Genomic DNA, 24,437 nt, shown 5'->3' with positions numbered 1-24,437 from the left:
ACTCTTTCCTTTCAGCTGTCATCCCCCCCCATCAGCATTTCTTCAGAACTTTTGTGAATCTGCTATTATGAATAAAATTCCTTCAAACTCTAATGCGTGTGAAAAGATGCAAGAAAGGAATGGGACTTTCTAAACCAAATTTGAATATAATTGAAGAAGGTTTATTTTTCTTTTCCAGGATGACAAGATCAGTTGTTTTTCAGACAAGCATAATTAATTCTCATTATATGGGTCCTCAGAACATTCTGTGTATAAAGCTAACACAAAGGCAGAGGTGGTTGTTGTCAAGGCACAAGTGAAAGTACTCTCAACACTGCTTGTTTTCTTTGTTTGCAGGAGAGTTGGAGGTGGTCCAGAAAGATGGGGAGCGCAAGATTCAGAGCCGGCAGCAGCTTCCGGTTGGAACAACATGGGGGCCTTTTGCTGGGAAGATGGATCTGAATAATAACACCTTGGTATGTAGATGCTCCGAGGCGCTTCGCTTCATTATATTGTGTGTTGCCCTTTAGGGAATAGCCTGAATTACTGCTCAGCCAGAGCATTTGAAAACAGGCATTGTTAGCTTTAATGGACAGTGGTACTTGGCTGTTTTCCAATTAGTTCATCTATGGCAACCATCCACGTAAAGTTATTTGGAGCACAGGTTAATAGTATTTAACTTGTTATTTTACAGAAGGGAAATGTCACTTCCTTGCTTGGTGAACCAGGCTGTTTCATTTTAGTACTAAGAGCTGATTTTTAGTGGCTTTTTAAATTTTTCACAGCATTACTTGCTGACTAATTTATTTATACTAATGGATTGTATAGAAAACAAATAGCTGCGTTATTTTAGGATAAAATTCATTAAATTTGCCGTAATGTTAAATGTTACTGCACGTAGCAAGATCTTCCATCAGATTAAAAGTATTTTGAAAGGCAAGAGAAGTCACCTGTCATATAATATAGTCTCAATTATCCTTGTTTTTTATTCTGATTGCAGAAAGTATGTGTACCATATTCAAGATATTGCATTGCTAGTTTCAGTGCAGTGCACTGAAAATCATGTCATTCCTCAGTCTTCATTTCATTTTCATTTGTATTGGTTTTAAGTCTGAGCTTCAATATTATTTGTGTGTAGTTCAGACTAATTTTCTGAGAATAGCTGAAAGGTGACTCTGTATTGGATAAAAAAAAAAAAGAAAGGCAATAAATATATGTAGAAGAAGGGTTTAGACAATCTTGGAACATGCATTACCCTGTAGGATACTTCTGAAGAACCATTATCTTCAGCTGGATCACTGTTTGCTGTTGCAGGCTTTGCAGGAACGTATTAGCATAAAGACCTGTGGAACTGTTTCATAGAAGCATGTCATCACATACATTTGGGGTGCATATATCTGTGCTGTAAATGGAGAAGCTGAAGTTCCCAGTGTTGGGGGTATTGTGTTGCCCTCAGAGGACCTGAAGAAAGTGAGAAATGCTGAATTGCTGAACTACCATCTGGGACAGTGTGAGAGAGGGGTTATGTGGACATAGGAGGAAATGGGGGAAATTGATAGTCTTTAACTCCTTCCTGGAGAAGCTATGCCTGTATAATGAAGTTCACTTTCTAAGGGCTTGCTGGATAGTATGCATGTTACTTTCTGTAAATATGCATGTTATAATTGTAGTGAAGCATTATTACGTTACAAGTACATAGTAGCCACTTAAGATTTTGATAGACTGTTTAGCGTAATATATTAATAAAAAGGTGCTAACAAGACTTTACAAAAAGTGGCATGGAAACCGTCCTAAGTTTCCTAGAGGTCAGTATTCCCAACCCAAATTAGATTTCTCATGCAGGCACCTGAATAAAGGATGGATTTTCAAAAGTACTCAAAGCATCTTATTGTTAGAAAGGGGAAAATGGACAATTTTACTGTCTGTTTCCAGTTTCTTCATCCATTTCATTTTTATTTCTTCATCTACTTTTTTCTTTTAGTAGAATTCTCAAAATGTTTTGGTTGGTTTTTTTTTCAGAAAGCATCATTTGTAACAACTACCTAGAATTCAAATAATTTTCTAAGATTCCTCTGTGACTACTTTCATCAAATTTCATGCAATAGAAACTTTACTCCTGGTGTAGCTTAAAGTCAGTCCATGTAATACCTTAGGAAAAATGCTACCTTTGTTTTTTCGCTATTCCTCTGTCCACTTGTACCACTTCCTCAGGTATGTAAGGCTTGAAGATAGTAAGTTTGAGTATGGGAGATTATGATGATTGACCTTTCATTACAAAAATTCATCATCAGATATTTGTAGGAATTTGCAACATGTCAGCAGTTGATTGTATTGTTTAATTTTTGTTTTCTGAAGGGCATATGGAGAAACCACAATCCCTCTAAAAGGAGCTTGTTTCTCCTTTGGTAGCACATGCATATATTAAGATGTTATTACATTGTAAATTTGGGCAAATACCACTTTTGTTGTAACAAAAACATTTAGACACTTTGGTTTTAATAAACTTGTAAACAAGCAGTGAGCAGAGCTGCCTTTTTAGTCTCACAATTGTAATAGGATGGAAGAACTTTCTCAACCTACTTCAGAGAGATGGAGGATGAAAACATTCATGACTTTTTTTCTCCCCAAACAGGTAAAAAAGTAGTTTTGTTTCTTGTCAAATTAAAAACCATAAACTCTATTCTTGCTAACATCTGAAAGATTTTATTTTTGTTTTGCCTGCTAGTGTAAATACGTCTGAAAAAGTTTTTGTAAACAGAATTGTAGTTGCCAGCAACATTGTTTTGTCCTCTGAGCTACTCCATCCTTTGAGACAGTCAAAGCTGAACTGCATATGATCTTGAGCAATCTGAGTTAACTTCGAAGCTGGACCTGACTTTGAAGTTTTCCCTACTTTGAGCAGGAGTTTGGACTGGATGACATCCAGAGGTCCCTTGCAACCTGAATTATTCTATGATCATAAGTATTGTTTTTTTTTCCCAAACATCAGATGTTTCCTGTAATCCTACATTTGTTACTTTAAAATGCTTTGTGAAGAAATATAAACCTGATAGAGCTTCAGTTTATTTTTCAAGCAACACAAACCCAGTGCCAGCTTCTACATATATTTTTTTTTCTTGAACTGATTCTGGTTTATATATTATTTTTCAGTTTGCTTGACACATTTGATTAGTTTTCTCACTAGCATACGTGCTTTCTATTGTTCATAAGGGGAGTTATGTTTGTTTACTTAAGTTATTTGTATCTGGTTTGGAAAGCTCATTTGAATAAAGCCTCACCTCCCTAGAATTCAATGAAACACGTCAGTGTTCACCTCAGTGGCTGACAGCATGTTTAGTTAATTTCTGAACAAGAGCCTCAAACATTGCACTGTTACAGAGATCAAATAATTTTTTTTGGAGAAGCACTTTAACATGAATTTTTAGTATAGAGAGGAAAGGAAAGAAAAATTCAGGGAACTTCAGGTGAGTAAATGCCACAATTTCTGCAGCTGGTCTCTTTATGTTTGTAGCTGACTACAAGTATCTTACCTGACTTACTGTTTAGTGTTAGCAATGGGACATTGCCACACAGGACTTACTATCCAGCTATAACAGTTACAGCTTACTTACTACCTTTTTACTCTGCACTGTATAAGCCTGTACGTGTAATATCCTGTTGAAGTGCCTCGTTTTTTCAAGCAGTGTTGTGTTGCTGACTACAATCTCACTGCTGTTGGCTCAGGAGACGGTGCAAGCTAATTAATTCAGCACGATAATTAATTGAGTCACTGTGCCAGATGTCAAATACTTTTTAGATCTTTCAAGTTTCTGTCTTGAAGTGCATTAAGAATATACATCTCAGAGTAGTGGAAGGTTGGGCACCTTGAACAAAAATGGTTCAAGTGCTGTTGGCAATTGCAATAGAAATAGTGGCTGTTAACTTCATCAGCCGTGCTGCAGCACTGTCAGGAGATGTGGTAGACCAAGGTTCGTATCAGGATTGCAGAATAGTGAAACTCTAATGGTACACTTGGAATAGATCAATGACTAATAAAGATCTTAATTTTTTCCATCTAGGAGTTAGCCAAACCTCATGAATTACAGAGTGATCAAAACCCCTTATGAAACAATGCCCTTCATCTCATCACTGTTACTTTTGATGAAACAATCTGCGTGCAGACACCAGAAATTTTAAGAACATTGTTTTTAACAAGAAGTCGGTCACGGATCTGAAGAGTTGTCTAGGCATTCAATTGCTATTTCAATGTGAACTTAAGAACTCCTTACATAATTATTAAATATTTGTAGTTATCTATCTAGATACCTTTATTATATCTGGAGTGGTAAATCTCCTACTTACTTTTAACGATCTCTTCCAGTAATTTTGCCAAGCTGGCAAAATTCTCCTGTGCTCAGCTGCATGTAGAGTTTGTATCCATGTGCACAACTGTGCTTAGAGCTTACTGCCTTTCGTTTCCTTCCATTTCTTCCACTCAGCTGTTCCATAATAGTTGATAGTCCCAAGAAAATTAAAAGTAGGTTTTTTCAAGCCTCAGAGGTGTGCTTCTAAAATAGGAGCTTGTTCTCATGTTTTACAGTAAAAAGAGATCACCGGTGTGTTTCCAGATCTCTCTGAGATTTAATATAATCTTGCAGTTCTGACAAACAGCCGTATGAAGAGTTTTGCACAATACTGCTATCTACAGTTGGTGAGAACTCGGCTCTACAAGGAAGGCAACACAATTTAATCGCTAGTTTTACCAGTAATCACAGAAATTCAGTACTTTATAGGTACCTACAGGTAGACAAGGATCTATTTCTAAACATGAAACTCCTAGCTTGTGATGCCTATCTCTAACAGGAAAGTGGATTTGTGCAAATGTCAAATCTAATGTGAACAGGCAGGTGAGAAGAGCAGAAGACCCTTCTAGGCTGGTCATGCAAACCACTGAAAAAGTATCCGCCCTGTGTAAGCAGCTGTAAATTTGAGGCACTGTCAGTCTATGCAACTTAAAGCTATTTTCTTGCCTTTTCCTGGCTGTAAATATTTTCCCTGTTTGAGGGGAAAACTTGGTGGGAATGAGGCCCTTGGAAACAAAAGCAGCACAGAGCCGTGTAGCCCACAATGGATGTCGAGCAGTGACTCATTTCATCGCTCCGGTCGTCATGTGCAGGCATTCTGAAAGGCCTTTTCACTTTGCTGCCACCATCTAGTTTTGGTGTTAATCTGTGCCCATGGCAGGGTTTGTGAAGGAAAACAATAAGCAGCTGGATCCTGCCCCCTGTTCTCGCTGTCTTGTTGCAGGGAGGAATGCATGGAGCAGGTCTGCATCAGCCTGATAAGGGAAAGAGGATTCAGTGTGGCTGTGAAGGGAATCTGCAGGAGGAAAGTGTGCAGGGTTGGGCCGGCAAGCAGTGGGATACAGCAGAGACTCTTTAATGGGATCTGAGAGGTTCAGCGCCAAAGTGACTCTTGTGGAAGATACATAGGCATGACACTGGCTGGGTAGTGTGTGAGGGACTGAGAAGCAAAGGTTCAAAATGCAGTTAAGTTACTCACTAATCTGTGGCTGGTCACTTCATGTCAAAACCTCCTATCTGTAATATCCAGCAACTTTTAATCTCCAGAGTTGTAATGCGAGGGTTTTCTGGGCACTTTGGTTGGAGTTGCTGTATGGCCAGAGAGACAGCTGGTAGTCTGCCTATAGTCAGACTGTAGTCAGGCTGCAGTCTCTGCCTGTCTTGTTCAAACATGGAAAGGGATACGGCAGTTTCTTTATTATCTTTAATTATTTACCTGTAAATGGGGAATTTGGATCTTATTTGCACAGAGCCAATTTTATATTTAATTACCAAAAATAGTGTATTGAGTAACGCACCTTGATTCTAATCTTTGTTATAATGCATTTATACCTTTGAGTACCTCAGGTGACTACAAAAGAATTTCTCATTTTCACTGCTGTTACAGTCAGTTTCTTCATGTTTAAAGCTAGCTTAAAAGAGCACTTCCTTCTGTTCCAAACACAAGCAGATGTTAATGTAACAGCACTTCTGAGCAGCACATTGTGTCACACAGCAAGTGTTAGGGTTGGCCACTTCATATAAACTGAAACATTAAAAAATGGAGATATTCTTGACATGATGTGAACATCCACGGGGCCATCCACAGTGGCCCTGGAGAGCACATCACCTCACATTGCCTCACCTCTTATAAAGCGCTCTCACATTTGTACAGATGTGTAGTTGAGGAGAATGAAGTAGAACTTTTTTGAAACTTTTGTGCATAATTGTAGTTTAGATGCTTCTTTTCTTAAAAAAAAAAATTAAAAAAAATCTGCTTCTTTCTTCACGCTTACACAACAGGGTTAATTTAAGACATGTAGCAAATATGATAGCAAGATGTGGTAACAATCTAAATAAACACCCTGTTCTGAAAAATGCTGAAAGTGTTTTTTTCCCAGCTTGTGGAAGTAGTTTACAGAGTGTCAAACAGGTGGTAAAGCAACATGGTCAATGGAAAGGAAGAGGAAAGGGCACATTGATGGTATGCCTCTGTCTAAATGCTGTTAGTACCCTGGTATTAGTACTGCATACTATTGCCATAGCCTTAATTTTAAGCTACTCAATGTTTAAGGAATGTACAAATACAGTATGTTCTAAAAAATCCCAACAAACAGATAAGCAACAAAGCAAACCACAAATGTTCACATGAAGACAGGATTGAAGTTACTTTGTTCCTTTTCATTTCTTTATTTCTGAACAGGTGATTTCCAGAATGTAGTATTTTTGTCAACAGACGATGTTCACATAAAATCACTTTTGGTCGTTGACCTCTTTTCCTTGGCCACAGCCCTTTTTTTCAGACTACCCATAGCCATGGTTCATTTTGACACTTATGAAAACAACAGAACTTTAACATTTGTGTAAAACTACCACTGGTCACTTTGAAAGGTGTTTTGTTTTGTTTTGTTTTTTTTATCCCTATACTATTGTAATTAAGTAGTAGCTGTTACCAATCATTCTCATTAAACTCACTCAGTTCCCTGGGATAAAACCCAATAAAGTATCTGTCCTATTTCAGCACGCTTCATTTTAGTAAGGGGGCAAGTAAGCGGGCAAGTACCATTGGGCACATTGCCAGGGACCTGCTGAGAGCAGACCAAGGGGATAGCCCGGCAGAAGAGGTGAGGCAAGGTGAGGAGCCTGAAACAGAAAAAGGGCAAGAAAATCTGTTCTGGGGCCTTCCAGACAGCAGAAGGAGAGAGAGACACCATCTGCGAGTGCCAGGCTTTTCTGTTTTAGGATGTGGGGAAAAGCAGAGGGAAGACAATGTGTGCTAGATTACGTATAGTACTGTTAAGCTGTTTAGGGAGAACCACCACAATTAACTGTGCAGTAGCTGCTTATTTCTGTGCTACTCGACTATGATCATCTAGTCTTATCTTCTCTGTACCATAGTATTTAAGATTCAAATACATATTTTGCTAGTGTAGATTTTGCTAAATTTATAATGCAACTTTATGATGGGATGTTGTCTTACTGAAAAACTCTGAGCAAGAGAAATAATTGATGTCATTTGTGTAGTTCACTGCACTGCAATATCTAACAGGCACAAGTTATACACCTATGTTTAAGATGAAGAATTTAACATTAATGTTGTCCTCTGAGGAATCTTTTAAAATTCGTAATTTTTATAGTGACACTTCTTTATGAAAAATATTATTACAGACTAAGCAGATATAAAATGTCAGATTTAAATATACAGCAGGTTTTGAGATAACTTTCTTCTCACTAAATATTAAACAACACCGTTTTTCTTATTCTGATACAAAATCTAGTTTCTAAAATGTTGACACATTTTTTTCAGTTGTTCATAGAACAAGCATGGGAAATTCTAGCTCTATTATTTTTGTAAATTATAAAGCTCCGTGTCTACAAAGAGATTTACATTTTTAAGGCAAGAATTTGGTAGCTACAATGGGCAGTGAACTGAAAGACCCGGAGGCTTTTGTTCTCTCTTTGACCACTAGAAGAGAAAATGTCCTGCGTGCTCCTGGGTTCCTTTGGGGCAATTACCCATAAAGCTTGACAGCCCAAGGGTAGTTAGCCTCAGTTTAGGTTGGTAGTGGAGGGAAATGCTGTGATGCTGTTGCTTATGGAACTGTGGTAGCACTTGTGTTGTACTCTGTATGTTGTGTGGATGTACTGTCTGGATATAAAAATGACATATGATTATGAAAACATCAACAGATGCTTTCCCTAAGACTTGTGGAGGCAAAAGTAGATTGCTGTTTGGAATGAAGTGTGCTGTAGAGAAAATTTTGTTGTGAAAAGAAAATTCACATTTTGGTAGTGTCAAAATTTGTTTGTTCTAATGAAAGTAAGACCAAGATACCATATCAAAATGACCATAACAAGATTTGAAATGATAGTCTGTCTCCATTTAAATGAAAAAATAACTTCAAGTTAAGGAATTGACTTGTGGTTTCAGTGAAGATGGTAGCTGCTTGCTGCTCTCCTTCATATATTGTGATGGAATGATCAAAATTCCCTTTTCTCTCTGACTATGCTTGAGAGATGTGACCTGTAAATTTTCAAAAATGAAAGAAAAGATATTTCTAGTTGTTTCAAATTAACTGATTTCTGTGAAAGTATGTTTTTTGAATGTTTCAAATAGAAAACCTCCTCAATATTTATAATAATCATCGTACAGTGTGTGTGAATGTATAATATATAAAAATTATAAGTATAGTAAATACATATATTTGTACCTATATCTATACACTGTGTGAGTTTATAAAAGTAGCATATTCTTTTCAGAAGAAAATCCTGACTTTTCTTAGGTCCTCAAAACCAATTTTATATGAAATATTAACATTTTGCTGATATTTCTTCTCCATTGAGCTGTAGCTCCTTTTCTAATGATGTAGTATCACATAGCCAGTAGCAAATTTTGTCCTTTTCCAGATGCAGCAGATCTACTTTATGCCATTAAAATATGGGCAATACAGAGGTTGGCCTGAGATTTTTAGTGCTGAGTGAAGTTTGTAAATGCCCTGGGCCTCAACCCCAGAGAACCAAGTTTGTCAGTCTAATCATGTGGTGACTCCTCAGGCCACCACATGATAAATCATATGCATAGCCTCATCAGACTTCCTGTTGTTTCATATTCATCTCCCATCTTAAATAACTTAGTAGTAATTAATAAACTTCACAGAATCATTAGGGTTGGAAGGGACCTCTGAAGATCATCTGGCCCAGGTAGGGACACCTAGAGCAGGTTACACAGGAGCACATCCAGGCAGGGTTTGAATGTCTCCACAGAGGGAGACTCCACAACCTCCCTGGGCAGCCTGTTCCAGTGCTCTGCCACCCTCAATGTAAAGCAATTCTTCCTTATGTTGAGGTGAAACTTCTTGTGTTTTAGTTTATGGCTATTGCTCCTCATCCTGTCGCTGGGCATCACTGGAAAGAGTCTGGCACCATCTTCTTGGCACCCACCTTTGACATGTTGATATATATTAATGAGATCCCCTCCCAGTATTCTCTACTCTAGTCTAAACAGTCTCTCCTCATAAGAGAGATGCTCCAGACCCAGACCCCTTTCTTCTTACTAATGCATTTTATCAAGTAGTCCATAGAATAGAGCAAAGGGGGAAATATACCAATATAGTCACAAGATGTTTCACAAATTGTGAGACATTAAATATAGTTTGATTGGGGTTGTTTTTTTTGTTTTTTTTTTTGTTGTTTTTTTTAAATGAAAAAGAGCTCTTTTAACATATTTAGGGAATAATTGAGGTTTATATAGAAAAAATACTGTCCTTTCTGTGCACTAAGGGGAAGGATGGTAGTCTGAATGCTACTGATGCATTTAGAATAATGCACAGAATAAACTACGTAGCATCTGAGATATCATCGTGTTTATGTAGATTATTCTCACTCTGGGAAAAGGTCTTATAATTTAAAATTCTCCCTGTCACAGATAAGTATTTTTTTATCCTTTTTTTGATATTTGATATCTAAAAAGCATTGAAGAGTTTTTCTTTAATAATAGTTTCATCTATATTAGTAATTATTATTATTATTATGTATTTATTATAAACAGTTCACATTTCCTGAAGTCCTTTTTTTTTCTTTAAAGCTTTCTTTTCCACATGACAGCCTCTGATCTGAGGGGTGAGTGACCACTTTTTTTAAAAGACGAAACTGGAACTCCTGCCATGTGTGAGGACATTAAAGACAAGTTTAGGGGAGCTGAGGGAGGTGTGCCTTGGTGTTAGGGAGGTGAGGAAGGATTCTTCCCTCTCTCCGCCTCCTGCAAGCTGTTGTCCTCACTTTTGGAAGAAAACTGGGACAAATTAGCATAAAGGGAAGAGAGCAATAAGGCAGGAAACAATAGTAGGTCCAAAATATCGTAGTTTCTTCTTTTCTGTTTGTGTTGAAGCAGGCCTGGTTCTGCTGTTGCTCCTTTTTAATTCTTCTGTGGACCTTATAGAATGTCTTAGTCTTATCTCTTAGCTTTTACATTGTTCCTTCCTCTCAGATGCAGTTGCATTTACTACGTTAAATATTGGATCTTGTTATACATATTTGTTAAATTCCAGATTTCATTATTCCTGTCTTTTGGGATCCACTCATTTTATCTTTCTTCTGTTTCTCTTTTCACTCTGATCAATTCACCTCCCCTTCTCCAAGCTAAAATACCATCTTAATCTTGTATGCTTCTGTGGTGGAGGTTTTCTGTAGCTTCTTGGAACCACCTGGATCATGGTCTATGGAAGATTATGATGGGTTGCGTTAGGTGAAGCTGCTGGATTCCTAGGTGTAGGTATCAGCAAGGGGGATTTAGGTGAGATATGAGAAAAACCTTCCTAATAGTAATGAGAGTGAAAGGCAGGAAGATTGAGGATTCTGTAGAAAATCTGTGACTGCTGTGTTTAAGAACAGGCTGGACCAAGACAGCAGGACTGGTGTAGGCACAGCTGAGCAGTGGCATGGGGGAAGGAAATGGAGATGACCCTCTGGCTTTTGGCACCCTGGTGCTGAGAAATGCCTGCAGCCAACTTCACCTGTTCAGCTGCCCAGAGATTCGCACAAGTAGCTACAGTCTTTCAAGATTGGCTTTGCAGGGCCAGAGTGAGATGCTAGTTTTTGCAGAAAATGGCAGATGGGATGTTACAGGAAGCTAGACAGTTGGTCACACCAGTATAGGATACTGGTTTCAAAAGCTAGCTGAATATAGCAAGGGCGGGCTGGGATATGAGGAAGCCACTATATTTCTTTGGCATGTCCCTTCCCAATTGCCTGCAGGTTTTTCTTCCTGAGTATTTTCCCTTCCCACTCCAGTTTCTTGCTAACTAAAGTTAGAATTACACTCTCTAAATACTGACTCTCTCAATCTCTCAAATACTGACTCATTATCAAAAGCATTGAAAAATGCTTTTTTCAAAGCATTTTCAGCTTTATTTGGAACTTTGTTTCTAAGTATTCTGTACCTCTTTTTTAAGAAATACCATCTGATTTATAAGGATCCTCGTCCTGGGTTTCTGTGTCACAGATTTGTGACGTGAGAACAATGTTATTGCATTTTCCGGATGCCAAATGTGTGCACTTTGATCTGGCAGTACAGCATGCCTCAGGGAGTAAGCTGAATCTTGATTTCTGTAGTCAGTCATCCACTATCAGGTACCAGAGCCCCGATTAGGCAGGCTGAAAAGCAGAGAACACATGGGTTGGACGTGGAAACATTTCTGAGGAGGTTCTTGGCATCACCAGCATCTTCTGTGGTACTGTTCCTCTGCTAGTAAATCTCTTTAATGCATGCAGAAGCAACAACAGGTGCAGTCTGCACACAAACTGGTTACTTTTGAAAACAATCTCCTCTCCATCTCCACATTCAGTAGTGGAAAATCAGAAGAATAACCATGTTTTGATGCTTGACCTCTCACAGATGTGAGACCACTTGGTGTGGTTGTGCCTCCTTAACATTCCTTGCATTCCCTCTTCCAAGCCTATTGTGAGTACTTGTTGCAGAGCTTAAGTGGCTTTGTAGTAGCACCTACTACGCTTGCTCTAGCTAGTGGCATACATGGGTTTTGTGACCTTTAATAATCATTTGTCGGTCATACCAAAGACTATCTAAGTCTTTGTTCACTATAACTACCATAACTGTGAGGTCTTCTGGACTCTTTAGGAATACAGCCATGATGTTCTTGTTTTGTGTTTCTCTGGCTATGGTGTTGAACAGGAGACTTGCAAAGTCTGCTTTGGGATAGTTGAAAGGCATGGGGAATGAAGTGGTTCAGGGGATGGTGTTCACTGCCGTGGTCCACTGCAGTATGGTCTTCAACCTCTCGAGAGCTGCAGCAGTATGCTGCATTGATATTATCACTTTAAAAAATTATTAGGATAACAAAGATTGTCAAAGTTATTTTTTCAAGAAAACATGCAAAGTATGCAAATCTCTTCCAAATGAAGCATGTGTTAGAGATCACTGCTTATATGCCTGCAATTTTTTTCTCATAACTAGGTGTTTTTGTGTTTCCATGTATTGTCTTTGAAGAAATATAAAGCCATGAAAGGGAATGCATGATGACAGCAAATTTTAAATGGTGACTAATAATATACTTCAGACTTGATTTTGCCTAGCACTGAGCACCGGCGGGAGGTGCCGATCACCCCAAGCCTTCAATCAAAAACAGCAGGGCTGGGGTATGCTTAGCATTTCATGACACTGAACACTATAAGTACAGCATAGAAACCTCTCCATAGAAGATAAATATTTGCTATTTTATTTGACCTTGAAGATGAGACTGGTTTGATAGGGTTAAGGTCAATGAGTATATTATTTTTAGGCAAGATACAGAGTATGTGGATGGTTCTGCTTTATTTTAGTGTGTTAACATCTGGCAGCATTCTGTGTTCCATATGCTGCTGATTGTCCTGATACATTCATCTTCAGCGATTATCAAAAAGATTTCAGTGCTCTGGAGTTAATCACACATTTGAGAAGACAAATACATGAAGATAAGTAGAAAAGCCGCATATGTGTTTTTGTGTATAAGACCAATATTTGGATAATCTTGGCAAGTACCCCATTAATTTAGAAATATTTTTTAAATTGTCTTAATTAGCTAATGTCTGTAAGTCCTCTAAGGATGAAAAATACATATTAGAGTTTAATATTGTTATCAGAATAGGGATAGGGAACATCGGTCCTTTGAAATCTGCCCTTTTAATTCTATGTGTTGCATACTTGCTTATTTCTACTTATGAAGAATAGTTAAAAGGGGTTTCAGATTTGCACCCTATTTTGTGTATTATTTTTATATGGCATTGGTACATGGAAGTTGAGCTATGCTTGTGCTAGTTCATTGCAAAAAGCAAAAAGCACACATATTACTATTAACTGACCTTTTTTTCTTTTTCTATTTTTTTTTCCCCTACCACCAGTGCTTTCAGTTTTCCCAGGTTGATAGCAATTATTCCAGGGCTATAAATTATTATTTTAATTCTGTGCTGCTTTGGCCTTATATGCTGGCAGCTTCAGGGGAGAAAGACATAAGAGTTTCACAGAGAATTCACCACATCAAAGCAGGTGTTGCCTTTTACAGTACCTTCTTTCAGAAAATGCAGGAAGTCTGCCACAATCAGAAGGAGTGCTGAGGCAAAAGTCAAACTAGCCAGGTGTCTGTCAGCCTTGTACCTCTCTTGTGCCTTTTGCCACAGCCCACTCTTACCTTTCTTAGAGATATCTAGGCTAGCCCACCATGGGGCTGTCCTGTGCCCCATATTCCTGCAAAGAATAATTCAAATAAGAAAATAGCCATAGGGCTTAAAGTCTGTGAAGATATCCCTTTGCTTCTCACACCTCCTGCAAGACAGCTCCTTGCTACTCATCACTCTGCTAACAAGGAAGGGCACCATGAAATCAGCTGTGGCCATGGCTCTTCAGGCAAACCCCGAGACCAGAGTCTGTCCACGCAACACAGCATGGGATGTCTCGTCAAGATAGATGTCAGGAAAGCAGCAGGGAAGGCTAAAGTGGCAGTTTGCCATAAAACAGAAGGTACAGAACAAACTGAAGTAGCAATATTGCTATGCAATATTTCTATGCAATATTTCTCTCTTAATTGCATATCCATCATTTCAAAGAAAAAAATCAAGCAGCAGTCTCATAGGGCATATGACATATCTTTATCTACCCTTCAGATAAAACTTGTTTTATTTTATCATGCACAAATTTGTTTAGATCTTAGCAGTGACCACTCTTCCTATTGCCAATATCTATTAATGATAATTACTTCAAATACTATACTCACTCAGCGATAGCATCACATTGCGCTAAGAAAGATTGTGATCTTATCTAAACCTATTCTGTTTAACTCTGACACTCCTTCTATTATAGTGGGGGCCCGATAAGATCATGTCTGTTAGGATCAGACATTAGTTGAAATCAATATTTGAAAATGTGCCTGTTTTTGCTTAATAGCAAAGTTAGTGTGAGGGTCAGAGTGAGATCATTTGTTGGATGAGATTGTACAGCTTCATCTTGTAATGGAAATGTGTTCTTTGCTTCAGCTGCTGGTGAAAAGTAAAAACAAGGGCTCTTTGAAAGCTGTACAGCTTTGCTAATAATCACTGTGTAAGGAAGATGCAATCTTTATTATGATATTTAACATCTGTAGTGCTGCAGCATGTTGAGGTTCTAGTTAGGAACTAGTGCTCCTTTGTGCTATACTCTGTCTGAACCTGATTTTAAAAAGACAGCTGCTGGCCTCAACTAGCTTAGGTCCTGGTTTTAGACCAGACGTGAATACAATGGCAACAAGCAAGTGTGGGAGGCAAAAGCTAAAATGGAGATAATTAAGATTAGTGTAATAAACAACAGTTACATCACACTAAAGCAGCAGACATGAGTATTTTAGAGATAGTGAATGAAAAATGCAGCGAGTTTCCAGATGATTTAAGGGAATTCTTCTTATATGCATAAATCTAGTGGAAGAAAGTACAAACAAATTTGGGGCATTTATTTAGATGGGAATTTTGAAACTCATCTGCTGATAAAGAGGGATGTAATCTAGATCAGTGATGGTGAGCCCTTTTAGGGCCTGGTGCCAAATTTATTTTAAAATGCTCAGAAGATTATGTGCTGCCAACATAAATCTCTCTGTTCTGAGCTTGACACCAGTGGCAGCAGTTTACAGTTACTGGTGGAGATCAACAGTCAGAACACACAAAGCACCATAGTGCTGTTTTGCTGAAAAATATGGTTACTCTTAGTGTAAAATTTTTCAGGATTTGGTCTAAGAAACCAAAGCAAAGCCCTGAAGGTTTTGCATGGGATCTGTGAAAGCCACAGTGTCCCTTACTGCTCAAGAACATAAATTTTTACTCTTTTATAAATAAAAAAGTCCAACAGAATAAATTAAAAATAAAACATGAATAGTGAATGACCCGTTGTTTTAATCACTGGACTGCAAAATGTGAGTGACATAGCTCTGTGCCTGAAGTTGGTGTCAAAGGACCTTGTGCATACCTTTCAGTGCAAGGCAAGTGCCATGACCACTAGACTGCTCTAGAGGGAATGTCTGCAAGTGATATTTTAATAGATCTGTTAAGTCATGCCAGTGTAGAATAAAAATAAATTTGGACATTTTCATATTTTTTCATGGAACTGGATTCTGTTTGAATGCCTAGCTCTATTTAGATCTACTACTAATATGAGTGGTGTGCTAAGATTGGGCTGTGTTTACCAATGATTTCTGTTTCAGTAACACTGCTCATCACTGAGTGTCTCTGATCATAACCTCTATTTTTTGTGGTTTGACTTGGATTTCCTTTACAGTTCTCAACTTAATTACAATTCCTTACATTTGACACACCAGCCACTAAATTTTTGACACAGCTTTTTGAAAGAGATGAGCATGCACATGACAGGAGTGATAGTTTTCACTAGACAAGGTCAGGAAGTTTCTGATTCAGAGTAAAAGATATATACTGTCGTGATCTTTTCTGATTATATATGTATATGTCATTACCACTATCACATATGTACCAGCTGGTAGTTATGAAGAGGTGTAACTCCAGTTTATGTTTGTTCAAACACAAAAGTGGAATGAAAATGAATAAATCATTGCATCAGTGTTAACAGTAAAAGCATAACTGAATTTCCTATCTTCATATAGCCATTCAATTCACTTAAATGCCATCGCTTACTCTTGTAATATCATATATGAGAGCACTTTCAATTGAAATAAAATAAAAAACTAATCAAAGTGGATTTATATAGGTAAAATTCTTCCCCTGTAAAATGTGCATTAGGATATTTGAGCAGTATTTTTGCCTATAAGATGTGAGACATTATCATGTTTTCATTGAAAAGTGAATGCTTTCGGCTACAATATGAATAATGAAGATGTGATTTTATTTTACATTTTATTTTAATTGTAACAAATAGAGGGAGGAGCAGAGCCACTTGTAAATCATCCCTGAAAAAGTAGGAAGAATTTATCTTTGAATAAAATATGAAATATGTCAGCATTTTAGACATCTGTGTCACAGTGCAGGACAGAATTTTTGGAAGACTGACTTTTCTCTGTTTTCCCAACTTTAATTCAGGTGCATCCCAAAGTATTGTGGTACTTCATTGCAGTATGAAAATAGGTGTATACATATACATGTATATATAATGCATAGGTGTTTTCCCACATACGCAGTTCCACAACATGGCCTTCAGTAGATTAGTGAAACAATTTATCATGAATGTCACTGAAATAAGAAGCAATAAGAGAAGATTAAAGACAGTTATACCTGGATAAATAATGCAGAATAGTGTTTGTGACTATTTGAGTTCTAGGAGTTTATTTGATGTAACTTGATTTTTTTGACTCCTGATTTCTGACCCAAGAAGTTGTTGGTATTCAGACTAGCTTATTAAATGTCACAAAACAGATAATCATGCTATTGTTATTATAATGTCTGAATCAAGATGGCAAAATGAGGATATCCCTTTCTAAAATATAGACAAGGAACAGGAGAAAAGTATAATTTGATCACCATGTTTAAAATGGCAGATCAGGGTGCAAAGAGATTAATGGACCTGCTTAACAGCACTTTGGAGGTCTCAGGTTTCCTACAGGTTAAACAAACACCTGTGTTACAGCATTATTCCCTGGAATGGTGAGCAGAAGTGCAAAGAGCAGCCTGTGAATTTAACTAATGTTTATAAAATCTTCATGTAAAAATTGTGAATAGAAAGTGGGCAGGGTAGAATCTGTCCTCAGACAACTCATGATAAAAAAGAAGGCTAAAATTTTATGACTGTTCTACATAGATACTAACTGTAAAGAAAATGCAAATACAAAGCAATGCTTTGAATGAATTCTCAGACGCACCACCTGTGAAAAACAGAAGAAAATCAATAGACTCCTAGAGAAGACAAGTGAACGCCTGCTCTGCAACAAATTCCCATAATTTCAGAACTGATGGGTTAAAATTGGAACATGAAGGTATTTAACAAAAATCCAGATTTGCAAGAGTGGGATCCCTTATCGTGTAAAGGAATGATTCAACCAATTGATAGCACACTGGTGCGCATAGTCTGGATTATGTCTTTGAAAAAGAGAAAATGCTTGATGATGGTCTAGCAGCACTGTGTTTCCAGTAGGCCAGTCAGTCAAATGCAAATGCAGTCTATAATAAAAAGAGCTGGTTGGCACAGTAATTGGGAAATGAATGTTATTTGTAGCTCCATATTTCTGTCTTTAGGAGTCTAAGAACTAGGAGGTTGGTATTGATAAGAGGGTTTGTGTATAAATCCTTTGTAATGAGGCTGTTCCTTTTCAGTCATTTGTATTAATTTTAACTTTAGATATGAACATCATTCACTGAAAGGGGTGACAACTAAAATAACTAATTTCACAAATATCTGGGGGAAAAATTGCTCATTTTAGAAAAAAAAAAAAAATCCCAGGGTTCTCTTTTGGTTGGTTGGTTGGTTGGATTTGGGTGGTTTTTTTTTTTGCTGAAAAGGGGAGTTTGACACTAGGTACAGGATCACCTTACATGTCATAGTATGCCCTATAGATCATAGCTGCATTTGTGCAAATACTGGCACAGATGAGTTCTGGTTTGGATGAATTAAAGTACTATGTAGGAGAACTACTAATTATAACAGTATTTCAAGAGGCATAAATGTCCTTGCTATCCTGAACTGAGGTCAAAAACTCTCTCCAGATGCCTTGAGATCTGCATCAACTCCAGCCATTGTTATTAAGCCTCTATTTGTTTGTTGGTTTGTGTTTTTTTTTTTTTATTGGCATGTTGCTGATTATTTAGTGATGTGTTTGACAGTTTCTGCTGTTCCATGTCTTCATAGAAAACAGCTGTATTTAACATCTTGTTCATGTTCTGAGCTTCTGAATATTTCTGAATATTACCAGATCACCTGGTAATGCAGGACTGGAAGGTTTTAAACAGGAAAGAGTCTGGAGCATTGTGGAAAGGTGAGGATCTGTCAGTGGTTTTGATTGCCTCCCTTTTGCTATTCTGTCCACACCCAAACTGCTCTTTCCATACAGTTAATGTCATGTCCATCTACATGGATTTCCTTAACTCTTCACTTTTCTTCCCCCACCTCCTGATCTTTATCTCTTATTTCTGTTTCTGGCAATTACCCCTTCGCTTTTATTCTCACCTGTCCAGTCTTTCCTTGTTCCCTCTTTTCTTCCAGTTGTGCTTCCTTTTGCTTTCTCTAAGTTTTTCTGTCCTTTTTCTTACTGGCCTTCAAGGCACCTTCAATGCTCAAGACTTGCCCTTCCTTAATTTCCAGCTCCACCCCATCCGGGCCATTTAGAATACACTGTCTGGAAGTAGCTCTTGGAACTGATTTTAAGAAAAAAAGACTAAATGGTAATTTTGTGTAAAATTTAAATTTGTGGTTATTTTACCTGTTGGAGGTAGTACACTGGTTGCTATGGCTAGTTATGGGTCTGACTTGAAAACGGTCTGTATACATTTATCACTATCAATTACTTTGCTTGATATAGGGATGTAATCATTTCACGTCTTTGGCATTAGTTGAACGCTACATAGAGCAAGAAGTAATGTCTTGCCCCTGCCCAAGTTTAACATTACACTCAATTAGTCAGGTGTATTAAGGCCTTACTGTGATGTCTTCTGCTTAAGCATCAGACATGGGTACTACCAGAGGCAAGGTAGCAGGCTTGATGGGCCAGTGGACTGATTTTACACAGTAAATCCCACGCTTTTGTTGTATGTTGACAGACTCTTACCTTAAACAGTGCTAGCAGACACTGCTGTAATAAAAACAAACTGGCTCATGTGCTACTTCTGAGATTTTCCATAAAAGCAGCATAAATGTTAATGAATAAATAATCTTCTCCCAAATTTCATACAGTAACTGAGCTTACCCCAGGCAGGATGTGCTGCTGCAGGTCAGGGTTTAAAATATGTTAGAATTCCTTATTCCTGGTACTGCAGTGGGAGGAAGAGTTTGTCACTCCCCATGCCATTTATTTCTCTGTGAAGTGTTGAGGGCTTAGTTCTCTTGTCTTTGCTCATAACTAAGTCGCTCACTAGAAGCTAACAAAAAATTTTGGAGGAAAGAAAGATAACAGGGAAAACATGCAAAATATTAGTTAAATTAATAAAATAATCCCACTTCCCTGATCTTGTGTGCAGAAAGAAAAGAAGAAATTGAATTGAAAATGCATTAGGTAATGCCTGATCTAGGAATTAATCTGCTTACTTACACACAGCAGAGATACAAATTCTCTTGAGATAGCTAACTTGGTTTCTGATGTGGTATAATCCATGTTTACACATGTTGCACTGATTTGTAAAGAGAAAAGAATCCTGTGTAAAATGAAGCAGAGATGGAAAGCAGAATGAGGGGGAAAAAAAGATCTTTTTTATCATAAAGTAGTATTCTCTTTTTCACCATTCAGAACAGCACATTAAAAGAAATACATTACCTCTGATCTGGACTGGAAAAAGTGGTGCTTGTTTTAATTGAATCTCCCTACTACAGGAGCTCTTAGCTGCACTTTTTCCTAAGTGAATGAAGCTGCAGGAAGGTGAAAAGTTATTGTTGTTCAGACTCAATAGAAATGAAGATTCTGGAATCATTCTTTCAGCTTTTTATGTGTGGACTAATGCACTTTATTCCTTTGCATTTGGATCACTCATGAGGCATTTGTATTTATTGAGAAGTGAATGTCCTGTTGTCAAAGCTTAACCTAGCTGGGCACAGGGGAACAAGACGATGTTTTTGGTAGAGATGGTCATCTTGTCATCCATGGCTCTGTAGGAATTTGTAGGTGATGCTGAGATGGCTCTGGTTGCCTTGAGACTGAGACCCACCTTTCTTGCTTTCATTTTATACTCATCTTCAGAAATTAATTGGAGAAATGTTTTTATTTTGAGAGGGTTTGGAATTTGCAACACGTTTCATTTTAAAGTGGGGGCTTATCTTAAAGGGGGATTGGAGCTTTTAAGATTAAAACCCCCAAAACTCAAAGGAGATGAAGATCATCTGAGAGCAATTACTCAGTAAGTTCTGCAAAGTACAAAGTGAGATCATGGCTGCCCTGTCTATGGTCAGCAGAGGAATTGCTGATCTTTCTATTGTACTTTTAGCAGCGAGTGTAAGGGGGTGGAAATGGGCCATGAAGCCCTGGAAGGTGGAACCGTTCTATTCCTTTCATGGAGGGGAGAGGCGAACAGTTGAGACAAGAGGTAAAGTAAAATTGAAATCTCTCAGAGTTGTGGTGTCCCAGCGTTGCAGTGCTCCAGTGGGAAAAAGTCTGTGTATCTGCTCCTTGTATTTTTTGTGACTTTTTTCTTTACTATGAGTATGTCAGTTAAAAAGGTGAAATCAGGGGGCTGTCAAAAAGGGAGCTATCAAAAAGCATGAATTTCCCACCTAATAGGAAATTCCCACCAAAATGGCTCAGGGTCCTATGCCTGAAGGAGATCCCATTCCTACACCTACCGTAAGGGCTGTGTGTAGGGGAGGCAATTTCTGTGCCATACTGTGCAGATCTGTTTTTTATTTGAACTCCTCTATTATTGTTATGGTATTGGATTGACACTTAGGATTGTGAAGCCTGAAAAGCTTCATTATTTTATAACTGTTACGATTTTAGTAACATCACGTTGAATTTTAATAATGGAGAAGCTGCTGTACACGCAGGCTTGAAGAAGCTGTTCAACTCTGCTGTGCTGACAAGGAAAACAGCAGCAGCGTTGTAACCAGTAAAAAATATTGTTTATCCCTAGAGAGGGAAAAAATGTGTAACTTGGTGGCATACTGCAGCGCTGCACACCTGTCTACAGCTATGTAGCAGCCAGTGGTTATGAGAAACATCTGTCTGAAAACAGATGTTTTCCATAAACCGTTACAATATACCTTCCTTTAGTGTTGTATAGAAGCAGCCTGGGGTCACATTAAAACAGCTGAATGTGATATACATTGAATTTTAATTTTTACAGTGAACCTTGATTTTAGATGTGAGCAAAGCAGAGAGAGATCCTATCAGAAAATTAATGTAAAAACTAAAACTTTATGGTGAACTGTTTTGTTTGTGCAACATTTTTAGAAGAAAGGTGACATTAATCACCAGGCTTTTTTAACCTAATGCAAAGAGAGGGACAAGTATGATAACATGCATTAAAAGACTAATGATTGCTCGATCGAATTTTTGCTGGCATCTCCTAAATCACTTAAATCATGATGCATATTGTACTTTGGAGGGTAATTTCAGACCTAGTATAGGGCCGCTTTCTTGTAATGTGTGCTGCTCTTTGAAGTTTGGGCACTTTTCACGCAGAAAAAAATACTGAGGGGACAGGTGGAATAAGGCAAGGTTATGTAAGTTCTCATCAATGGTGGTTATATGAGTTAGAGAAGTAACATCAACCACTCTGCTCCTAAGATGCTTAAATGTATGGCTTTAACTCCCCATTGAACCACAAGGATGTGGGGTTGCATGCCCTGAGACTCAGAGGAAACAGAGGTGAGCTCAATACAAGTTTGACAATTCTGTTACACTTGTAAGCTGCTGAAGCAGCCCACATGTTCCTACATGCACAGGAAAGTGACCTCAGCCAAGAACAATGAAGATTCCACATTCATGAGATTCAAATCCTCAAACTTAACAGGCAAGACCCCATGAGGCTTGATGTATTAACATTGAATATATTGTTTTCAATAGAAGAGTAAAAGCACAACGTCAGCCTGATTGTTAGTGTCACTGGGCTTGGGCTTTAGGTATGCTGCTTCATGGCCTGAATTTGCAGGTCCTACAGGAGTGTCTGGCTGCTGAGCTTGGATTTTGGATCACTTGGATCACTTTCAGGTTTACCCTTCTTCAAAACTTCATTCAGTTGAAGGGGAATGAAGTAGCAGGCTTACTCAAATAAGCCAGATCTGTTACCAGGAACGAGGTACAGTGGACCCTGTAGCATCATTTGAACTCCATGGATGTGCTAGCTCCAGATATCAGTATATGTGTCATGAGGTGCAGAGACACATCTATTGGTGAACTGGACTCTTCAGCATAATCTCTGGCAATCCTGACTGGAGTTCTTTAGATTTCCCTTTTATGTCTACATGACAAAAGAGTAGGGAAACATCAGCAATATGGCCCTTGCAGCTGTCAGCGTGCCTGAGAAAGGTACATGCATATAGATATACACACATACACACACGCACACACACACACACGTATATTTTTAAACCATGACAGAATCAAGCGTGGGAGTTTGGGAATGATCTTACCTACCAGAATATATTCAAAGTTAAATGAGAGAATCACAGACGGTGTTATTTGCTTTATGTCTGCACCACTAATACTGTGCAGGGGTACTAAAATCATTGAAAATCTTGATCAGTATTGAATGAAGCACTTTTTTAAATTTTACTAAATTTTATTAAAAAAGGGGAATGTAGGAGAGGGAACAGAAAATTAACTATAAAAAAATTACATATCCACATCCCAAGAGGAAAATAGAGTATGAAGCATTAGAAGGTGAAAATAGGAGACAAAAAACACCTGGTAAAGTAACTATTTCATTTTTAACTGTCTAAACCAAAAATTTTATAAACATTTTAAATTAGTCCTCAAAATGCAGGGAGCTTAGCTGTAAAATTCCATCTGATCACCATTAGGCTTACAGAAGATTACAAAAGCCTGCTGATAATAGAGTTAAATTCAATTTCAGAGCACTGTGGTGAGGACACTGAAACTGCAACAAGCCAGTAGTGTCATTTGGGTGAAAAAGAGGGGATACTCTGAGTGCAAAAATAGAGAGTCAAGAGGATGCTGTTTACACTGTAATTGACTTTAAGGGTAATTTTTGTGATGTATTGTTCTTGGAGCTTAGATAAGGCATGAAAATAGAAAATCAATGGTATAATAAAGAAGAATTTCAGGACTGTGGTGGCTAAGGAGGAGGCCTTTGGATGTCTTACACGGTTACTGAAGACCTTTGTTTCACTTTGATTTTATTTTTTGACTTAGTTCTGAGCCAAACTCTGGGTAAGTGAGGTTTGCTGCACCTTCTCAAACTGATACACCATAGCTTAAATTTCCCCCCTTCATTTTCTTTTCAGTTTTGTGTTCATCATTTAATTAATTTCCGAAGTGCCCTGGGTATATGTGTTCAAAGTTAACTACATGGTTGTTACAGCAGTTGAAACCCACACTGAGTCAAGTCAGAAGAGAAAATTGTAAAGGAAAATATACTGAAGCTGGATGTCAGATGTTTCTGTCTTCTTTTCTCTCTAGCTCTTTTTATGCGCACAAACACCCATATGCACATGCACATATATTAATATATATAATATATGCAGATATTGATGGAATTCTATGAGTTGAAAGAGAGGGAAGATGTCTTTAAGGATCCATATCTCTCACAGCAGATTTATGTTATTATCACTGAAATGTGGCCTTCAGTCTTGAAACAGTTAAAAGAGTTCTACGGCCACAAAAGAAGAGATTTCTTCAGAATTATCTCCCGCCTCACATTTGCTCTTAGGCAAGCAGTTTAAAAAAGCCCAGTGATTGAGCCAGTGATCCAATTTGAAATGCAGAAATGATTAGAGCTGCTTGCCTCATTTCATATCGAAATTCTCTGATTTATGACAGGGCTGCAGCCAAGATCTATCTCCAAAGGGAATTAGTGTGCAAGTTTGCATATTTTTGTTATTTAGGTTTCTGATAGCAGCTGCTAGCTAGAAATACCGAACTGGGAGGTGGTGGTGCAGGGTTTTTCAGCCATTGGAGCAAAGAAAGATAAGAGCCTTATGTTTAGGACATTTAGACCCCTTGACCATCTCACCATACAGTAATTTTTAAACTTGGATTGCGGTAATACAGGAATCCAGTGGAATGGTTAATTGTAGTTGTGGAGAAAGGAATTACCAAAATTCTGTCTCCATGTTTTAAC

General features: G+C 37.9%; 1 protein-coding gene across 2 annotated transcripts in view; it reads left to right on the top strand.

The window, feature by feature from the left end:
- Positions 1–24,437, top strand: part of ZFPM2 (zinc finger protein, FOG family member 2) — a 308,698-nt gene that overhangs the window by 151,476 nt on the left and 132,785 nt on the right. For both annotated transcript variants that reach the window (XM_057408222.1, XM_057408221.1), the window contains one exon: positions 337–455. In XM_057408222.1, the coding sequence (XP_057264205.1) occupies positions 337–455 (119 nt within the window). The remainder of the gene's footprint in view (positions 1–336; positions 456–24,437) is intronic.

Source organism: Pezoporus wallicus, unplaced genomic scaffold (assembly GCF_028554395.1).
Source record: "Pezoporus wallicus isolate ANWC-B61680 ecotype Strahan unplaced genomic scaffold, APGP_CSIRO_Pwel_v1 contig_3815, whole genome shotgun sequence".
Taxonomy (NCBI): Eukaryota; Metazoa; Chordata; class Aves; order Psittaciformes; family Psittacidae; genus Pezoporus; species Pezoporus wallicus.
Note: the sequence above shows the minus strand (reverse complement) of the source record. Positions and strands in the feature narration are given on the sequence as shown.